This window comes from Sebastes fasciatus, chromosome 4, assembly GCF_043250625.1.
Source record: "Sebastes fasciatus isolate fSebFas1 chromosome 4, fSebFas1.pri, whole genome shotgun sequence".
Lineage (NCBI taxonomy): Eukaryota > Metazoa > Chordata > Actinopteri > Perciformes > Sebastidae > Sebastes > Sebastes fasciatus.
Window position 1 is genome coordinate 36,325,652 of NC_133798.1, and position 21,778 is coordinate 36,347,429.

Sequence of the window (21,778 nt, forward strand, 5' to 3'; positions counted from 1 at the left end):
TGATCAGTCTGCTGCGGCAGATGAAATTCATCTCACCTCATTAAACACCTCAAATCATAGACACCCACCGTCACAAAGGGGATCTTCAAAACATATTATCACGCGCCATTGTGACCTGCTTTGTGTCTTTCTTACACCTTCCCTCAGGCAACGTATGTGTAGTTGCATATAAAACACACCAGCAGGCTTCAGAAGCCCCCCCACCCCCACCCACAGCTTTGCCGGCTCTAATTCATCACTCGCTCAGAAGAAAGATGAAGTGGTGCAGACAGTGATTTGAAAGATTGAGGAAAAAAAACATTGTTGTACATGTTTTGTTCATATCCTGTGATGTTAGATACAATTATCTGTTATAGACAAAATGAACAATGACAGACTGAAGCCCTTATCAATAGCAGCCCGTTTATCATCTACAAACACTACCGTCTCAACAATAGAGCTCGCTATTCTCATCCCGTTCTTTTCTGACTTGTTTTGCAGCTCTTTTCACGCAGAATTAAACCTCATTACCGACCGAATAATGAAACAAACTCAAAGCAGTGGAGGGAATAGTATCATAGATTACAAACAAAAGGAGAAAGGAAAACAATACTAACTTAATCAGACCGTTAATGGAGCGAGTATTCCACATTTTCGTAACTAAACGAGCCGTGCGCCTCTCTCTGTCATCTGCAGCCAGGTACCAGTCGGCGCCAGCAATGCCAGGGATCGGGAGCTGCCCGGCGCCGCCTCCCTGCTTGCCAAAGTGAATCTGGGGCTGGTGCTCGGGGAGGGAGAGGAGGGCCATGCCAGCCAGGTTGCCACACCAGCTTCAGCCAGCGAGGGCAGCGCCAGCCTCGGAGAGCCAGAAGAGGACGGGAATCACTCCCACTCTCCCGCCTCCAGTCAGTGCAGCGCCACGTACAGCAACATGGGTAAGAATGATATAATGCAAGATGATTTGTTAGTCTTAAACTTGTTTATCATAAAGCTTAAAGCAGTATTTAAAGAGGACATATTATGCTTATTTTAAGGTGCATTCTTGTATTTTGGGTTTCTACTAGAACATGTTTACATGCTTTAATGTTAAAAAACGCTTATTTTTCTCAAACCGGCTGTGCTGCAGCACCTCTTTTCACCCTCTGTCTGAAACGCTCTGTTTGAGCTCCCCCCTCCCAAAAAGCTCAGTGTGTTCTGATTGGTACAACCGAACCAAACTCTTCAGACTCCACTCAAGCTCTGCTCTAACTAGCTTTGTTTGAGGGCGTGCCAAACTAGCCGCTACGCAAAGTGTGTTGCTTGGTGACATCACCACGTTACGGAAGAAAAGGCGGGACTTCAAGCAAGGCATTTTAGGAGCAGAGTTTATGTGGGGGAGAGTAACTCCCTTTGGCGTGGACTTTGGGCTTTGTAACTTTGCAGACCTTTTACATGCACAAAAAACAATATAACACACTGAAGGAAAGGGAAAAAGCACAAAAGCACGATAGGTCCCCTTTAACTGTGCTGTGTAGGTAAGTGGGGCTACCACAACGTCTACAAGCATTTGTTGTTTAAATGAGCATGTTCCTTCTGCTAATCCACTCACCACAACATGACCGTATGCTACAACTGACACTACTTTACACGTTAACTGATTTTCACCTGGATTTGATGTCGTAATGCTTCCAAAATGTGTTTGTTTCCTTCTGCAAAAGACTCGGTTTGCTGTAATTCACCGTGAACGAGGTCCTCGTGCAGCTCGGAATATACTACTACTCATAAAAAATAGATGAAGAGAAACACAGGGAGAAAATGCAAATGAGCTGCTGATTTTGCACCACAATCCCTCAGAGCAATAAAAAAAGCAATACGTGGTTAATTTGCATCTGGTTTTTATGTATTGATTTGTATTTTATAAAACTGAACACAGATGATGTTTTTTTTAACAAAAAAATAAAGCATCACATGGTTCTGTTGAGACCCGCGATCCCGACCGACTTTACTGTTTTTCAGAGGCTGTTAGCAGGTTCAGTTTAAGAGCTAGAGTGACCATGTGAAACTAGAAATCTATTAGTAACAACCATAGCCTAACCTAAGAAGTCGGGAAGGAGGCTAAATAACATTTTGTTGTAGTGAGACCATTTTTTTAAACTTGACCTCACTGTATAAAATGACCTGTGGTGACCTCTAGGATAATCACAGCCTCATGAAACTTTACAACCGCAAACTAGGGACCGAGAGCATTCAGAGGATGGGTGGCTTTCCTAGCTAGACTGACAATAAGGGGGTTTCTGAGCTGTTTCCAGAACAGAAGTACTCGCCATCCAATCATTGAAAATTGCAATTCTTGCAGAAATCTCCAAATGTCAAAAGTTTTTGATACCAAAGCACAGCATGTCTTTTTCTTCCTCAAGGTCTTGGTGTGCTAATGTGGTATTTTGGAAGGATTATTAACCATTTTATCAATTCTTGAGTGGTAAAAACAATGGTTACATTTAGCACCAAAGCTGTGTAACAAATGGTATCAATCCCAAAATTACTGCAACAACTTCTGAGACATATAAGTACTAGAACAATTTGACACACAGTGCTGAGCTGCATCTCAGATTAATCTCCAGGTTCCCAGCTTTCAGATGATGGACACCACTTTTATGTGACATCTACTGTTGACCTGCCATCTCCCCCTAAAGACCCTCTGTACCCCCGTAAAAAAAGACAAAAACGTGTCTATTGTGGGTCTCAGAGGGTTATCAGGGTAACTGCAGTCAGGGGATGGATTTTGCCAGAATCTGTCAGTCCTCAGCATCTGCAGCTCACTTCACCCCTAAATGTTACTTTTCTTCAGCATCAGCACACCTCCACATGTGACAAGTCATAATTTATTCCCTGCTAAAACAGCTGACAGACACATCTTGTCACACACAGCCTGTAACTTGGAATCTAGAATAACTAGAAATATGTTATTTCAGCTAGAGGTGGAAATATTTGCCCCGGAGTTAGTTCTCCTTTTCGTGGGGCTGCTTCTGTCCAATTCTCATCAGGGCCATTTGTTTTTTTTATTGGACATGCAGACGTGTAATCACGATTCAACAGATTACCCTCCTGTTTCCATCTATATCATATTCTTTATATTCTTCTTCTTTGTCTCTTTCTCTTGCTGCGTTTCTGAAAAACGGATTTGATATGACTGATGTGTTTGAAGTAGGGCTGCACTAATAACCACATCACAAGAATATGTATCGATCACACGACTGACCACAGTACTGCTATTAGTGTCATGAAAGCTTTTATCCTCATGTTATAGCCAAGACTAATTATCATAATGTTTTTGTTCTCTAAATGTTCTTAATAGTCTGATCTGGCACGGCAATGTTCAAGGCCACTTTGAGTCAAGATATGAAAGTCTGTGGAAAACCTCCACACTGAGTTTTACACTTGCAAGCAGTTGACTCATTTTCACGTGACTCCTCTGCTTGTGCTGTAGTACGCAAATCTAATCTTTTCTAGCAGATAAAAACAGCTTCCTGTGAGAATAAAAAGTCAAGTTGTATAATCTGAGCTCTCCACTGTAAATTAACACAGTGAGTTATAGAAGCAGAAACGTTCCACTAGTCTGAAAGAAGACACGTTATGGAAGCAAAATATCCCAAAATCTCTGCTCTTAATGTCTGTGACATCATTTGAAACTAAAGATTGGTATAGTGTGATCTGCTGTAAGGTAGAAGCACATCTATAAATCATTTGGAGGTGCACCTGCTATCCCAAAAAGACAAAAATTCAGCCGGCATACTGCTGTCTCATTCTCAATTCTCCTGGTATTCTTCATGGACGTGGTGAGCTGTTTCAAACAACCTTTCAGTTTAGAAAATGGGAGAGAGATTTGGGAGCGAGACAGCAGTGCAAAGATTTCTTTTTTTCTTTTTGAAAGCAAGAAATCAAAATGGCAAGAGAGGCAAATTTGTATTAATGACAAGAAGGTTATGTTTTCGCCGGTGTTGGTTTGTTTGTTTGCAGCCGATCCCAGCCGACATTGGGGGTGAAGGCGGGGTAAACTCTGGACAGGTCTCCAGACTATCACACGGCTAGAAATGGAAAATCTGAAATAACAAATGGGCCCAAACACCCTCTCTGGTTTATAATACTACTGCAGACTTCAATTTTATATTCCTAGAATACCATGATGACAAAGTCCCTCTATTACAGCCCCTGACTAGTTGACAGTGGACATTTCATCGTGGGGTTTTGTCAGCAGCTCAGTATTACAGGTTTTGGTGGCTTTTTTTTTCGGCAGCAGCGAGAGGAGGAGGAGAAGCTGTCAAACACAGCCGGGCACTTAAAACATGAAGCTCTCTGTGTGTGAGAAAGGATCTCGCTGTGATCAAGTGGTGTGTGAGAGAGGAAAAAGAAAATAGAAATGCAAAGTGTTAGAGAGGAGAGTGTGGGTTTGTGGAGCCGATGCATTACTGAGCTGCTTCACTGTGTGTTTACTCGTGTGATTGTGTTGTGAGGTTTAAAAGGAGTGTGGGGCTTGTTAAAGCATTCATCAGAGACAAAGTGTTTGTGTTTATATGTGCACTAATTAGTTTTTTATACAAGGGTATGTGTTTTCTGTGTGTGTGAGCTCTGTGGATGGATATATTGTGAAGATGTTAAAAGCTCCCTGGATGATGCGTGATGAGCTGCCTGCAGCCTGATTTTACTCTTCTGCATGCTGCTAATGAGGAACGAGGTAGGAGTGTGTGTGTTTGTCTGCCTTGAAACATCGTACAGTAACAGCACAATATTTTTGTCTGGTAGAGAGTGTGTGTGTGGCCTTCAAGATGAACATCATAGCCGCTGAGTGTGATCTCTACTTGAAGTTTCTGTCTATTTTACTTGTCAGAATTGCAGAAATAGAACTGATTTGCCTCCGCTCCAGTTACACTATCTGTTCACACATTTTTGGTTGAGGCATCACGTTCACTTAGTGTCTCTCTCTCTCTCTCTCTCTCTCTCTCTGGCTATATATACAGTACACACACACACACACACACACACACACTTGTGTTTTAATCAGAGCATCAGGCAGTAGGAGGCAGAGCACTCGCTGCCTCGCTCACTGAGAAATCTCCAGTACTGGTGGGAGCGTTGAGCTGCCTGTTGGCACCAGCGGCTCCGTGCAGACTCTCAAGGATGGAAGCAGGGAGAAGCGTTTCACTCTGCCTCCCCTCCCCGCGCTGCCGCCGCTGCCGCCGCACCGTGTTTACCTAAAATATTTGAGGAATTAGTGGAATTGAGGTAGGGAGCTTGTTTTTCCTCCTTATCTCTCGTCTCCTTCACCACCTGTTCCTCGTTTGTCTCTCTGTTATCATGTGCCTCCTGCTCAACCCCCCTTTTGCCTCTTTCTATTTCTCTTTCACTTCCCTCACTTTTATCACCCACTCCTCTGCTCTCGCTTCATTCCTCCCCTCTGCCCCTCTTCATTCTGCCCACCTCCTCCATCGTTTTGTTGGAACAGTAATCATTCTGCTGCGGCAACAAGTTCCTTCATCTCCTCACAAACAAATGTTGGAGAATACTGGTCTCTAGTTTGTCTTAATGTGGCATTTTCAATAGTGTTTTGTATATATATATATATATATATATATAATATACATCAAGGTTAAGAACAATATATTTGTATTTCACAATTTCTTTCAATTAGAAAGTGTTGTTGCTGTATCATGTCCAGTGTCAGTGAGGAGATGGACTAAACAGTACATGATTCTCTCCCATTTGTGAGTTGTAGTGTATGTTATATATGATATATTATTCTAATATTTATATACTTAAAGAGAAGGGACATGAAGCCAGTCTTGTCAGAGAATATGTGTAACAAGCAGCAGGGAGAATCTCATCCCAATTCGTCAAATACGGACGCTTTGTCAGACCCTTCGGCGTCACTTTTTCAGTCGCAGTAAACATGTAATGTCGTGAGTTAAACAAAAACACTTGCTTTGGATTAGGCAACAAAACCTCTGAGGAAAAGACAACGTGTTTTGGTTTAAAACTACTACGTTTATGCAGTGAAAATGTGACTTGATGTTGTGGGTTTACATCGTAATTAATGGAAAGCTCGGTGTGTCTCATACTGCCGTTAAAGTGTGTCTTGTGCAGCGGTGTTAAACGCCGACAGCCGTGACAAAACGTCGGTATTTGACGCCCTGTAAATGACAACGGGCTGGATGCCTCTATTTCTGGTACTCAGATTTGTAGTGAGGAAATAGAAAGCAGAAGCAGAAGAGGCTCTGTGTTTGATAAGAAGAAGAAAATGCAATTATCTTTTTAATCCGGAACAGATTTTGAAGGGATTGGGACTCTCCACTGTTTCATCTCCTGGAGATTGACACGGGTCAGAAGAAGTTTAGTTGACCAGCAGTGTGATTATATTATAAGGAAAATAACTTTCTACTTATGATGGTGATCAGTTTCAATTAATGTGTTCGTCTTTTCTGAAACACTTTTTAAAAAAAAAATGTTTCAGGGGACTTTATTTTGGGGTTTTACTTTTACCACACATCTGTCATCTGTTCCACTGTTTGTTTCATTGAATTGACAGTACAGTCTAGCCAGGCACCGATAAGATAGCAGGTTCAAAATCCTTCACTATAAGATGTAAGCATTCTGTGTAGTTGTGTTAAAAGGCCATTTAATGAAACTTGTAGCAATGACACTGAAACTTTTGTATAATAGAAAAAATTCTATACATAATTGTTAATATGAAAGTAATCCGCATTTATTTTTATCCGACAAAGGAAGACATTTTAAGACGTCAACTTAGGCTCTGAAAACATTTGATTTGTAGTGTACGGTTTAGCTGTAAAATGAGAAAGTTTGTGACCTGGCAGCCATGCTGAGATCAGTTGAGGAAACACCAAGCACTGCCCACTAGCCGGAGCACAGCCAATAGGAACGCTCTCTCTCTGAAATGACCTGTGATTGGTCAAAGTCTCCCGTCAGAGCCATTAGGAGGTGCAGAAGTCTAGTTTTCACTCAGAACACTTGAATTACAATATGCTGAAAGGTTATTATGTAATTTTTGAATCCCTCCATGCAGGTTGTTTTATCACCACATGTATTTATGTGTGTATTATGATTCTAAAAAGTATTCTTGACTTTGAAATGACAATCACAGACTGAGTTATGTAATTTAGTCACAGTCACATTGCTGCAATAGAAGATCCGACTGGACGAGGGAGACGGTTGTTTTCTTGGTTGGATTACTGCAGATTGGTGGAGGAACACATTAAATACACCCCTCCCAAGGAGGATTACCGAGACTCATTTACTTCATCCCGACAGCTCTTTCTTAAGGCCTCTTTTGCTCTCTTAAGATGATGGCAGCGTGACGCACACGTGAGGAGTCGCTCGTATCATTTAACAAGCATTTGCGATCATTAGTAGTAGTAGTTTGTTCAAGCAGACGCCTTCACCGTGGGGACGAGAAAAGTAATTTGGCAAAAGATGTGACTTTGAAACACTCAGCCGCCTCTCTTTGTGATCTTCAAAGAAATTGGGGTATTCCCTGGTGAGTTAAAAGCTGCGCCGTAGGGTTGTCTGTGACCTTGTAAACCCGTTCAGTTAAAACTATCAGGCTGTTTCACTCCCATCATGCAAGCGGCACGGCTCCTTTATTCCGTTTCATCTTATCAGACGCTCGTCTCTGACCCGCCTGCCTCTGTGGTCCTCGACTCCAGAGAACATCGAGGGAGTCCAATCAACCCCTCGACCCTCCAATTCCCTCCCGCCACCATCCCAGAAAAAATAAGGTCACTAGAAGCCAGTGATAAATGTGCTCTCCATTCTGCCTCTTTAAGCCTCACTGCAGAGCAGGGGCTGCAGATTGAGTCGGGCAGCTGGATGGTTTGGAGGGACGACTTGTGCCCAGCTGTCCTGCTCTCTGGCTTGAATTTTTCCTCAGGGCCACCAGCTCCCTCACGTGCCATAACACACAACCTTGTGTCAGCCTCTCGTCTTCATGAGAGGCAGCGAGCCAGTGGGCGGCTGGAAACGCCACGTGGGAGGAACGAGGAGCTGGGGGGTGAAAGAGCGTGCAATGATTTGTGTTTCAGGTGTCGCTTTTATCCTTTTCAGCTGTTAGGAAGTCAGATTTTTACTTTTGTGTAAGTCACATTCAGTAAACACAGTTTTTTTCATGTTGTGTTATCTCGCGTTTATCCAGTCTCGACAGCTAAAATCACAAAAAAGGACCATCTAAGTTCTGAAACATTGCCTTTTCTGGCCAACATTTATGCAAGGGATTGATGATGTGGAATGAAAATCGAAATTCGAAAAGTAGGGCCTGTGTATTGGAAATAATCTGTCGATATGATCATGATATAGGGTGTTACAATCGATATGATACATATCATCATACAGGGGTTACGATTCAATATGTTATGATACTGTAAGCAAGGTGATATATTTCAATTTTTAAAATCGAATTTTAGAAAATCTGTCCTAGTACAAAGAACACACCACCATATGCATAAAATCTGAGTTTACTTTTTTTATGCAATAAGATCCCTGTAACATCCAACAACAGAGCACTACTTTGAGAGGGCACATCAACTGAGAGGGCGCATCTCTTTGCAAATAAAATAAAATATTAACTGAGTTAATCTTTGCATGTAAACTGTTAATTAAACATCGATACAGCGTTTTTGAGAATCTGTACAGTATCATAAAACATATCACAATACTAAGACATTTAAACGGCAACACGTGGCTAATCCTTAAAAAAGATCTCCGCACAGTTTGATATGGTTCAGTGGTTTAAGCATTCAGTTTGAATTAATACATGTTTTTATCTTTCTTTTCCTCCAGGTCAATCCAGAGCCAACATGATCCCACTCAAACAGCCACGAAACGTGAAAGCATCCAACGATACGTTGGCGTCCATCGACCTGGACTTCCTCGCTGACCAGCCGGCCTCTTATGCCACACCGCCACCGCTACCTAAGAAGAATGTACCTCGCTCCAGTACCGAACCCAGCCTGGCAGGCAAAGAGTCGGTCCAGGGAGGGGTGAGACCTCGGGCTGAGGCCAGACCTGGAGGCACCAACCTGAGCGTGGCCAACCCTATCTACGACTTGGACTCCACCTGGGAGACCGCCAGTCAGAGTTCGTCTCTCAGCTCCGAGCCTCATCGAGTCCACGACCACGAGAGCGGCGACTCCCTGGAGAGGCCAGCGACAGCTGCCACGGCGACCAACAAGAGCCGCCCGACTAACAGCGTCCCCTCCCTGGTTCCTCAACCTGCTGCATCCGCTGCACCCAGCGCCACAGCCGGCAGAGAGAGGAGGGCCTACACGAGTACGGAGTCCCTGGCTGGAAGGGGACGGACGACAGCGGGTCGAGGTGCTGCTGCTGCTGGAGCATCCAAACCCCAGAGACCTGCTCTGTACAGGGGGCTAGACAGCTGGGATGAGGTGGTGGGGAGGATCCGGGGGCTCCACACGGACACGCTGCGGAAGCTGGCGACAAAGTGTGAGGACCGTTTCATGGCCGGTCAGAAGGATCACTTGAGATTCGGCACTGACAGCTGGTCCCACTTCAGGCTGACCACTGGGAAACCCTGCTGTGAGGCGGGGGATGCTGTGTACTACACTGCCTCCTACGCCAAGGACCCGCTGGTCAACTACGCCATCAAGGTGAGACGTCTGGTTCTGTTCATACATCAGTTTGTTCTGCCGAATGACAACATTCAGATTGACCTTTTCTGTTTTCATGCACAGTCTTGTGCATTCTTTCTAACAGCCAGCAGGGGGCGACTCCTCTGGTTGCAAAAAGAAGTCTGATTGTATAGAAGTCTATGAGAAAATGAGCCTACTTACCTCAGTAAACATTGTAAACATGAGTTTATGGTCTCAATCGCTAGTTTCAAGTCTTCTTCAATACAGCATGATGTTCATTTAGTAAATTATGGTTCCATTTAGAGTCAAATAGACCATAAAGCAGGGGATGCTTTAAGGCGGGGCTGCCTTGCGATTGACAGGTCGCGTTGTCCGGTCTAGGAGTTACAACTTTGACCCTTTCACAGTGTGTTTTCAGTTCATGAAAGTTAATATTAACATTTTGGTCACCTAAAAATGTCTTATTCAGCGTTTGGTTGTACTTAACTCCACCCTCTTGTGGTTGCAAAAAAACAAGATTGGCAACTGACAAAATGACGAACTTGAGCCTCAAAACGGCAGTCCACAAATTGGTGACATCACGGTAACTACATCCACTTCTTACATACAGTCTGTGAGTATAATGGTAGTTTAATATTGAGCTTAAAAAGTGCTGCCTCTAGCCTCAGCCTCAGGGCTAGAGGCAGCCCAGAGAGCTGTAATTAAAGCCCATAAAGTTTATTGAAATTGAACTATATTGAGTCTCATGCGTACTTTTCCTGCCAAGTTTAATCTAGTAAACATGACATGATGCACATTTTGAATTTTTGTGTCTAGAAAATGTAAAACAAGAGGCTCCTTACTGCAGCTTGTCTAACGTGCTTTTTTCTGTTTTATAACATTGTAAACTGAATATCTTTGGGATTCAAAATGTTGTTTGGACAAAGCAAGGCATTTAAAGATTTCACATGAGACTCTAGGAAATTGTATGTTTTTTTATATTCACAAAGATAGTTTTATAGTTTGTTTTTTTAGTTTAGTTTATTTGAGAAGGGACTGATCAAATTGATAAATTTGAAAAAATAAAAAATGCCAGAATTAGCCAAAAGGCTATTTTTCATCTGTTGTCCCAGGCCAATGTGTTACAAAAGGCAATCCTAAAATACATCAAAACAAAAACAGGGCACGCAGTTTAACAGTCTTCCTAAAATACACCAGAACAAACACACAAAACAAGACATGCCGTTTAAATGTTGGAAAAGGACACACAGTTGTTAAAAGCAGTAGAAACAGTAGTGACATTTATAAATATAAATCAACATTGCAGACAAACAGGACATATAGAAGCAGCAAAAAGAGAGTTAAGTGCTGACATGTGTATGAATAAATCATCCTTTATTTTAATTGGTTACTGAAAGATCTGGAAGTGTGTAATCCATGTACATGAAACACATGAAATCCTCAAACTTTGTATGACCCTGAAACACACACTAACTTTAGCTAGTTTGCCCCACTTTCAAAGTCAAAGTATTTCAAGTTTTCACCCACATACAGCTACTGGCTTTAGGCCGAACTAAAGCAAATAGTTTGCTTTTACCAGATCTTGCAAACAAACAGCTTATTTTCAGCATCTTATTAGTTTGAATTCATTAGTTTGTGTTTGTTTGTTTTTGGGTCCTTGCTTCGCTTCCTCTCTGCATCGAGATGGATTTTAGGATAAATTTGGAGTCTGGTGGTTGCTGTCCTTACAGAAGATTTATTAAATCCTTAGATTTGTTTTCTTTGTGTTGAGGAATCTCCTCCCACTTTAAGCCGAGGAGGAGGAAGGTGTTTGTGCTGAAATATTAGCACTTAAACTTTGTGCCTTTAGGGCACGACCTTGTGCAATAAAACCTGTGCAAGCATGCAATCTTTTTTTTCATATATATAATTGTGTGAGGTTAGCAGTTTTGTCTGCTTGTGGTACATTGTGTGTGTGTGTGTGTGTGAGGGAGGAGGTAGAGAGGAGGTAGAGAGGTGGGGTTGGAGGGCAGAGCTTGCCGAAACAGTTCTGAAGCTAAACACAAAGCAGATATGGATGAAGGTTGCATTATTCACAGGATATGAAACTCTCTCCGCTCCACAGCACTTCAAAGCTCTGCCCTCGTATTAGCTGCAGACTTTCAAGAGCGAGAGAGACTTGTTTTTTTTATGATGCTCATTCATAAATAAGGCAACCAGGAGCAGCAGAACACAAACAGGCCCCAGCTTCCCAATTAAACTTTTCCCCCAGCTCGCCGTTTTAATGTGGCCCAGTTGTGCTCCTGCCTTCCTTAACCCCCCGTACGTAAGCGCAGTTGATCCTCCTGCAAATGAGTTTTTTACAGGCTGTGATATTTTTTTAATGCGGTGCTAATTATTCATAATCCACCTTTAGCATGTCTGCGTGAATTCTGGACTCTCAGAGGAATTCAGCGAGTTGAGTCGGTGGGCTTTAAAGTTTCTCTGAAATGTCAGGAGAGGGAACAATACATTTACATGTGTCTGTTAACCTGGAGCTTTTGTGTTACAACCAGCAATACAGCTCACACAATATGGCATCTGAATAGTGAAAACTCCACTCTCAAAGAGTGACCAGGAGGCGGCTGTAGTCTCAGAGCCAACATGTCTAAACAGACATCCAGTGAACAGGCACATTCCTGAGGAGTTACTCAGTGAAGGAAGACTTCTTAACCTCACATCACAATCTAATAAACTGTCCATAAAATATGCCAAAGAGACCACCAAGGTTCAAGTCAACCTTAATAGAAGTAATAAAGTGAAATGGTTGAAGTAGCTGTAATTAAAGAACACACACACTTTTATTGCAGCAAAGTCAGCGTCAAAGACTATCTGACTGTCTCGATAGGATAGGAAAATCGTGAATATCCTCACATGAAACTTGAGAATGATATATCATGGTGGAGAAGTGAAAGACAGAACCTGATTTAAAAAAATAAGTATACAGGACTTAACATGTGAGAAAGAACAGACTCACACAATGTTTTTATTTTTATTTATCCTTTATTTATGCAGGGGGACATTGTGGTTAATGATTACCTTATTCAAGTTCTTCACTAAACAAAAAGATGTGCATCCTACCTGTGATGCAAGAAAATATATGTTTCTTAAAATGTAAGGTAAAGTGATTCCAGGCTCCTCCTGTCCATAAGGGCACCTTGAGCAAGACGCCAAACCCAATATTACTCCCAATGTGGAGGAGACCGTAGGGGGGGGCTATTAAAATGACAAAATGTATTGTGCATTGTAAAAGCTTATAATATGTAATGTAATATTGCTGTTAGAATAATGTTCTTCTGTAAACAATTAATTTTCAACTTCCATGTCCTGTTTAGTATGAGAGAAGACGATAATTAATTATTTCATTACCAGGTGTGCATTAGACAACATTCAATTTGATTTATTAGCAAATAGAAATGCACCAGTTAATTAGTTACCTTTAAAGACTAGTCAGACTAATGATTCCATCCTTAAAGGAACAGGGTCGTGTCTAGAAGGTAACCCACAAATTGCAAAAACTCTCGCGAGACCCGACAACCTGTCCTAACTTTAACCATTACTTTCTAGACACGGAGAAATGGAATATAATATTATTTAGTATGTTTTCTTTAGTGTATGATCACCTGAAACTAAGAATCGCTGTGTTTTCGTGACCTTAGAATGAGCCGTTTATATCAACATAATGGAGCGGGTCCTCTTCACGGAGTCCGCCATGTTTCTACAGTAGCCCTGAACAGACAAACCAAACACTGGCATTTTCACGTTTTCGCATCGGCCTCCGTAGTTCTCCTACACGCTTGGCACACGGGCAGATGTTTCAGTTGGTTGCAATCTGCAACCTCGCCACTAGATGCGGTCAAATTCTACACACTGCACCTTTAACAACACCTGATGTGTCTAAATGAAGACATTTAGTTTGTCCTCACATTTTCCTTCTTTCTCTGAATCTTAACATCGATTTCAATCATTTTATCTGATGAAATGTTTGCACAGGTTAATCTCTGTAAGATAATTACCACTAAACATGCACGGAACAATAGTTAAACCATTCAACCAGGAATATCTCAGTAATATGTCGTGACTTCTTTCCCTTTGCTGGTATTTTAGTGAATGTTGTGACGTCTGCAGAGACCGATCTTCTCCGCACTGTGATCAAAGTGTAGGAAGACAGAGAGCTGCAGAGGACTGTCACTGTGGTTTAGGAGACGGAGACGCGCTCTCGGCTCTCGCTGCTGTCGGTGACAGCCTGAAGTCTGCTGCTCTCCTCCGCTCTATTTATCATTAACGGGAAAATGTTGTAGAGAAACAGAGAGTTTTGAAACAGAAAACATCTTTGATGTTGGAGTTCTCCTGTGCATTCCTCTGCTAAAATGGGGTATTTTGTTCCTGATGTTTTGCAATAGATTGCTGTTTGTTCAAAAGTCTCTCACGGCCGTCGAGAGGCAATATCTGCTTATTTGATTTCATTAAAAATTAATAACTGTCTCCTAATGTCAGTTTTTACTAGTGCTTGGCACATAAACCTTTAAACTGAACAAAGGTAAAAACATCAACTTTCATCATTTAAAAGTTAATGACATTTCAACCGTGTTAACGGAGAAAACTGGCATTATGCAGTTATTATGCGTTTACTTCACAACAAGTCATTGCCAGGCACTTACTGTCAGACATTTATCTGTTTTTTCCACACTAACTGATGACCCAAAGATACCACGTGATACCAACGTTGTTTTACTATTGGCTCACCAGCCTTGTTAGAAGTGGGAACCAAACGTCAGATATCTTCCACAGAGATAAACAAAACATTTGTTTTGGACCCGCCAACATTTTTTAAATGACTCATTCTCAAGCTCTGTAGATGTATTATTTAAAAAAAAAAAATAGGTGTCTATATAAAATGTTATTAATAAGACCTAGCCGTAATAAGGGCCAGCTGGCTCTCTCATTTCATTCTTTACACAACTATTTCTCTCACTTTTCATGGGATTTATTGAATATAAAGAAATATAGAATAGCCATTGATGAAAATATTCTCTTTGTTATCTTTACTTCTCCAGATCTGTCGGAGCAAAGTGAAGGAGACCCAGCAGCAGTTCTTCCACAGCCTTGCAGTGAGACAGAGCCTCGCCGTGCACTTCAATATCCAGCAGGACTGTGGACACTTCCTGGCTGACGTCCCCGCCCGCCTGCTGCCCTGGGAAGAGGAGGAAGGTGAGGAGGAGGAGGAGGAAGAAGAGAAGGAGGAGGAAGAAGATGTAGATGCGTCGAAGGAGAAAGAGAAAGAGATTAAGACTGAAACCAAGGCGACGGACTCCAAAGCGCCAAATGGTAAACTAGACGAAACCCCGGCAGCGGGTCACATGAACACTGTCGGCCGCTTGAGGAGCCGAGTGGTGGTCATCACGCGCGAGGTGCCCTTCCAGACGGTGGCCGACTTTGTCCGAGACGGCGTGGCGCGGCACACTCACAACCCGGAGCTGTACGAGCGTCAGGTGTGTCTCCTGCTGCTGCAGCTGTGCTCCGGCCTGGAGCACATGAAACCGTATCACGTGACCCACTGTGACCTGCGACTGGAAAACCTGCTGCTGGTCCAATGCCAACCTGGAAACTCCTGGAACCTGGACAATCTTGAGCCCAACAACAACAGCAACAGCAGCAGCGGCGGCGGCGGCGGCTCTGGTGCAACCTCCGCCGGTGCTGCTACTGCTGCCGCCAACGCCACCTGCCCCGCCCGCCTCATCATCAGTAACTTCTCCCAAGCCAAACAGAAGAGCACTCTGGCCGCCGACCCTGGTACGCTGCGCGACCAGTCACGCCTGGCGCCGGAAATTGTCACAGCGACACAGTACCGCAAGTGTGACGAGTTCCAGACCGGGATTCTCATCTACGAGATGCTGCACCGGCCCAACCCCTTCGAGGAGACGCCGGAGCTGAAGGAGCGGGAGTACACGTGGGCCGACCTGCCGCCGCTGCCGGTCAGATCGCTCTATTCACAGGGTCTGCAGCAGCTCGCCAGGCTGCTGCTCACCGTCAACCCCTCTGAACGGATTCGCATGTCCGAGGCCCGGGCCTGCCTGCAGTGCCTGCTCTGGGGCCCCCGGGAGGACTTGTTCCAGGCGCTTGGCTGCAGCAGCACGGGCCCCATGTCGGGGGCCACCTCCAGCCAGCGCGAGGCCACCCTCCAGAACTGGCTGGACCTGAAGCGGACACTGATGATGATCAAGTTTGCGGAGCGCTCGCTGGACGCGGCTTGCGGCGTGAGCCTGGAGGACTGGCTGTGCTGCCAGTATCTGGCGTTCGCCACCACGGACACGCTGAGCCGGGTGGTGCACATCCTGCAGCAGCCGCAGCCGCACGCTCAGTCCCAGAACCAGCCGGCGCACGCAGCACCGAGCCAAACGCACCAAACACACACCCTCCACCTGACGCAGTCACAGCCACTCTGAGCTCCTCCGGCCAGTTGTTACTATGGCAACAGATCCAACTTCCTCCCCCGCCCCGTGTGGTCCCTCTGCTGACGCTAATGTGTGATGTAAGCTAATAGTCAGCTTTGTTGTTGCAGCAGCCACAGCGCTCGCCTAAAACTAAACAGCTGGTCGTGCAAACGTCTGTGTTTTCTTCATGAACAAAGTCGATCCACAGAGCGAGAGGCTGAGTTCCCATCAGACAGGCTTCATGGTCGGGGTTATTCTGAGCACTCGTTAGCAACAGCAGGATGGTGAAGAGTCCAGCAGATGAAGTGGTTGTCTGACATTGTTCTCAGATCTAGGCCAAGACAAACTGAATTGTTATTATTGAGAGGCGAAGTCCCGCCCCTTCCGGTGAACCATCATGGGACCTTATTTCGGAAAAAAATATGAACGGTAGTCAACGGAGAGAGACAAATATTTCTTTTGATCCCGTTTGAATGCGCCATGAATCACATAAAAGATATTTGTCAAATTAAAACATAATTTTGAAAGTCAAGAGAGTCACAGTTGGTCGTATCATTTAGTTTTATGTGAAACCGCTCCAAAAACTTTATTTACAAAGTTCAATACAGTAGTTACATAAACATGTTCAGATTTTTCATTACATAAACATCAGTAAATATATTTCACAGTATAAAAATAATAAAATTAGAATAAATTATTCAACAAATAAAATGTAAGGAAAGGAAAAGATGAAGGTCTGTTAAACAATTGGAACACATTTGAAATTATCTAAATCTTTCTTCCAATTTAGAATTTTAATTTAAATTGTATAAGCTTTCAATCATAGTCAAACGTGTTTTAAAATAGGAATCTTTAAAAGTATAAACAGAGGGTATTATTTTAGGCCATATCATTTTATGGATATAATGTTTTGATAAGAAAATATGAATCAAAAGATATTAATCAAATTAATTATGTAAATCCGCTCAGTGAACTTCATCTCTCGTCTCGCACAATATACGTCCTCAACGCCAGCTAGTTAGCTAACTTAGCTGTGTTCCACGCACAGATGAAACGTTATCTTACCTGATGTGTTTCATCCAGCGACTCTTGGTGTTTTTATCAGCCGGGAAGCGAAAGAACGAGCGAGACCCGTTGCTCCTGTGAGTTCATCCCAGTACGAAACACACAGACATCGTAGCTTCAGAGAGAGTCCTTCAAATTAGGTATTTTCACAGTCTGATTCTTCAACAGACAACAAACTGCGACTCTCTTGACTTGCAAAATTATGTTTTAAATCGATAAACATTATATGTGTGATTCATGGCTACGGGATAAAAAAAATAATTGTCTCTTGCCGTTGACGACCGTTCATATTTCTCCAAAATAAGGTCCCATGGTGGTCCACTGGAAGGGGCGGGACTTCGCCTCTCTGTAGCACGTTGATGTCCATTTGCCAGACATCTCTTCATTATTCACTTCATCTGTTTTATTAGCTGGTCACATCTCACGTGTATTAAAACACTCCACCAGTTCTAGATTGAAGAGATTTACCAAAACGTGTGAGGGATTTTAGATGACTACGTTTTTTTTTCCAGCCAAATTCTGCCAGACTGCAGAGTTGTGATAGCTATTCATATTAGATATAGATTGCATGGCAGCCGTCTCTAGGATTTATTTGAGGCGCTGTCGAATGGAATGAATTCACACATCAATATTCCATAGAAAAGTTTCATCAGACATCTAAAGACACACCACAGTTAGATTCCCTCAAAGCGCTCAGTTTCTAGAGAGAAAACTTGAGAAAGCATCAGAAATAGAGATCTTGAAGAAATGAAGGGAATGAGGGAAAAAGAAAACCATTGATGGATTTGTCCTCTTTAAAATCAAATCTAATCAGGGTGAGATCGCTTCTTTTTTTAATCTAGACAAATGGAAAAGTGAAATATATTTTACCACTGAAGCCAAAGACCTGCCACAAATTGTCCACTTAGACAGTTTGAGATACTTTTAGAGGTTTTTACCAGAAATGTTTATTTCATTTTATTACAACATGCAGTCAGACTTGATTACAGAAGATTTGTTTGAGTCCCAAAGTTTGCACAGCTCAGTTCAAATGTCACTGGTTTAAAATTCAAAAGCCCAACTGGAGTTAAATTTAACAAAAGTTACACCCTTAAATGCTGTCGTTTCATACCACACGTTACACTCCCGCACGGGGCTTTGAACGAGGTAGCTGTGAAGAACACTGAGCTAATTTTGGCGTCGCAGTTTTCAGAGCTTTTTACATGCTTTGAAGTTAAAATGGGACGCAACGGCTGTTGGTTGGGTTTCTTGTCGGAGTATGTGCAATTAATATCTTTGTTTTGTTATTTCCTCTGGAGGTAATTTTTATGCAGTCTTTTTACTAATCCTCTCTTCAGTTAGTTTTGTGGCACATAAACTGATTCATGTCAGTTAAATCCTGCAAATGAAGCAACAGTTACAGTGGATGGGAGACGATGGGAATGTTTCAGGGACTGCAAAAGGTTCGTCTTTGTTGTGTTGTTTTTGTCAAGTTGATTTCGAACGGTTTCTGCGTTTTACGGAACGACATTTGCACATTCAGTCCGAACGTTGGCGCTCCTCGATGGAGACTGAGGACACGATGATGCACGCAGGAGAGGCTGAGAAAAGCTCCCCGGTGAACTTTCGAGGATTTGTTTTTTGCAGCGTGTGGAATGTAAAAGTTTGCCTGGACTGAAAACAGACATTTGGACCTGATCTCATCCGCTTCAGAGACACATCTCATCTTCAAACAGAACCACTTAGTTTCACATACAAACTCTTTTTGTGTGGTAACCGACCACAGCCTCGAAGAGAAACTCAACCACTGAGACTTGCTTCCATTCCTCCTGCCTTGTTTCCCCGTCCGCTTCTGTTCTTATCTGGCCAACAGGACGGCAGATCCTGCATCGACGCTCGCTGCTTGTCACTCAACGGATTCATTCTGATTTAATTAAATGAGCTCTGCGTTATTGATCAGTACCTTGGAGTCAGTGGGAATACACAAGCCTCCGCTTCACCATAAAAACACTTTGAGTTTTACACACATGGGTTTATTTGTGGTTATGATGATCAAACACCCGGGAAAGCATCTTTAACTCGGTGTACTTCTGTGCAGAAATGTTCCCTTCTGTTATATTTGCTCTGGTTAACTGCAGCTGTTCAGCTTCTCACTGGGAATGGGGGGGGGAAATGTACCTTTGGGATCAGGATCCTGTGATCCTTTTACTGCAGATGTACAGTACGAGACTTAATGGTCCACGGAGCGAAAAACGAGACAAAGCAGGTGTGAGTTTGTTGCTGCATCAAAGGGTTTGTGTACTGAGGAATGTGTGTGGACAGCACTGGTGGCTGTCCTTGTATCTAGAGATTTAAGCCTTTATATAGTATATATAGTATAAATATATATAACCGTTATCTATTTTAATCCACACACTATTTTGTCGAGTACGGAGCACCTCTATTTCTGTCTTTAGAGAGTCTAAATATCATTTATTCATTTTTAAAGCTTGACTTTCTTCAAACCTTGCTTGTTTTTGGGGGGAAGAAAACGGTGAGTAGTTATCACTGTCCTAAACAAAGGATGAAATAGATCTTCACGTGGTTTGAGGAGCATTGACATACAGAGCGATGTACAGTATTTTTACCCCTCTTGCTTAGGAGATGAACCACTTTGAAAAGAGGCCGAAGGATGACTTTTTTGAACGCGCCATTAAAACCCAACATCCATCAACCGTGTACGGCCTACAGCGGATATTTGTTTTCTCCTTCTCTCTTTGCATTGTTAATTGCCACTGAACAGAAAAGCAGAAGCTCTCTAAGGCGTTCTATTAATATGTGTACAGTTTGTCTCCTGGCCTGCCGCCATTTATTGTTGATCAAGTTAACCAACAGTAACAGAACAATAAATATATGTTTTTATATATACACTTTGTGCCGTTGTGTTATTGCTGTTTACCTTCCAGTGGAGAATCACTAGGGTTTATAGTGACTGGACAGACTGTAAAATGAACGAGTTTTGGTTGTGTACTTGAGTAAATTAAGACTGATTTTAGTCATTTTTAAAGTCTATTTCATTGCAAGTTATTCATTACATACTTGAGTGGATGATAGTTTACTGTTTGTGCGGTGAAACCCTTGGTTTCCAGTCATTTTGGACCTGGACTGATGCTACAGCAAAATCCTCGAGCCCTGGGCTGATAATGAGCCTTTAAATTATTTACAGTCACCGTACTAAAACTGGAAACATATTAATCTTCTCAATGCTTTAGAACATCAACCAAAAGCCCTGTGATTTATTATTTTTTAAACTCGAGAGACCTGCGATCTCGAGTGTTTGAATTTGATTTTGAACTTTGCACGTCTCATGTTTCTGTGCTGGCGTATCTCAAAGGAGCCATGCATCTTAAAGATTGAGAGCACTGTGGGGATCTCTTTGAGTCCAGAGAGTTATTTGGTTATAAATTAAATCTCAAGTCTGGTGTTTATGTCTACATAGATCGATGGATGTTTTTCAAAATATTAGATTTAAGATTTAAAGATGCTCTCTGATTTAGTTAAAGTGTCCAACAGAAACCCCGAAGTATAACATTTCTTCCCAGCTCACTATTGACCTTTTTTCACAGAAGACATTTGGACCTGTCACAGCAGGAAAAGCACAGGTGTAAATAATGTAATTAATGATGGCTGAATTCCTTTTAGCTGCTTCGATCACAGGGTCATTGTATTGTGCATGCTGGCGGTAAAATCTGGTCTGCACTCGCCGAAACTGAGCTTGAACTGCTGATTTGAACTGCGTATGTGTCATACCCCATAGCTTAACACCGTGTCCCAGCCTCTTTTAATAAACCTTAGTATGACATGTCTAAATCTCTGCTGTTAAAAAGGTCTATTGACCAGTGAAGTTAGGGGACTCTTATAGAGTACGTTAAAGCCTCTGAACACCCACACAGGTGTTTTCAGTTAGACCTCCCCTCAGGACCGTGTGGGTGTGTATAGACTGATTGAGTGACATCTTCCTGAGTCTCCTGTTAGCTTTGTTGAACCTGTCGGGGCGGGACAAATTACACCTTCTCATTCTCATTGGTAGATGATTCTCATCCTAGCTCCACCTCCCTCCAACCTGAGCAGAGGTCTGATCAGCCAGAATAACTGAAAACACCTGTGTGGGTGTTCAGAGGCTTTAACCAAAATAAGGGTGTGTACGTCTAACTAAAGCATGTTATTTACATAACTTGTTGTGTCTCGTTCATCTTTTTTTAATACAAACTCGAGTGGATAAAAATGAGGCCACCTGAAACACAATGCAACACTATGAGTCATGAGTCATGAGTCATGCCCAGACTCAGTAAAGTAAGTGTTTTTATTGGAACATGAGGTGTTTCTGTTCCAGCATCACTACAGCAGCTCCACCACCAGATGGAGACATTCAAAAGGCAAAGAAAACCCAGAATGCACCATTCTCCTGCTGTTAAGCCTCTTATGAACTGACTGTTTACTTGTGAGTTGTATTTATGCCACTTTCAGCTCAGTGTGGCTGAAAGCTGTGAAAACATGCTGTAGGAATTTTGCAGGAGAAATATGAAAACAAAAGCATTTACAGTGAAGGACAAAGTTGAACCAAAAAGATGAGATGATGATTCTGTCTAGACTGAGATTATATCTGACTTAATGTCTCACTCAGCTGTC

At 42.7% G+C, this 21,778-nt stretch overlaps 2 protein-coding genes across 6 annotated transcripts in view; both read left to right on the forward strand.

The window, feature by feature from the left end:
* peak1 (pseudopodium-enriched atypical kinase 1) overlaps window positions 1-20,019 on the forward strand; it is a 129,816-nt gene extending 109,797 nt beyond the window's left edge. For all 5 annotated transcript variants that reach the window (XM_074633931.1, XM_074633930.1, XM_074633932.1 and 2 more), the window contains 3 exons: window positions 676-914; window positions 8,806-9,632; window positions 14,690-20,019. In XM_074633931.1, coding sequence (XP_074490032.1) covers window positions 676-914; window positions 8,806-9,632; window positions 14,690-16,078 — 2,455 coding nt within the window. In that variant the 3' untranslated portion in view covers window positions 16,079-20,019. The remainder of the gene's footprint in view (window positions 1-675; window positions 915-8,805; window positions 9,633-14,689) is intronic.
* A 1,272-nt stretch (window positions 20,020-21,291) lies between these two features.
* The window catches only part of syt12 (synaptotagmin XII), a 28,862-nt gene continuing 28,375 nt past the window's right edge, over window positions 21,292-21,778 (forward strand). The window contains exon 1 of the mRNA XM_074633936.1: window positions 21,292-21,442. The gene's annotated coding sequence lies outside the window, so the exon portion shown is untranslated. The remainder of the gene's footprint in view (window positions 21,443-21,778) is intronic.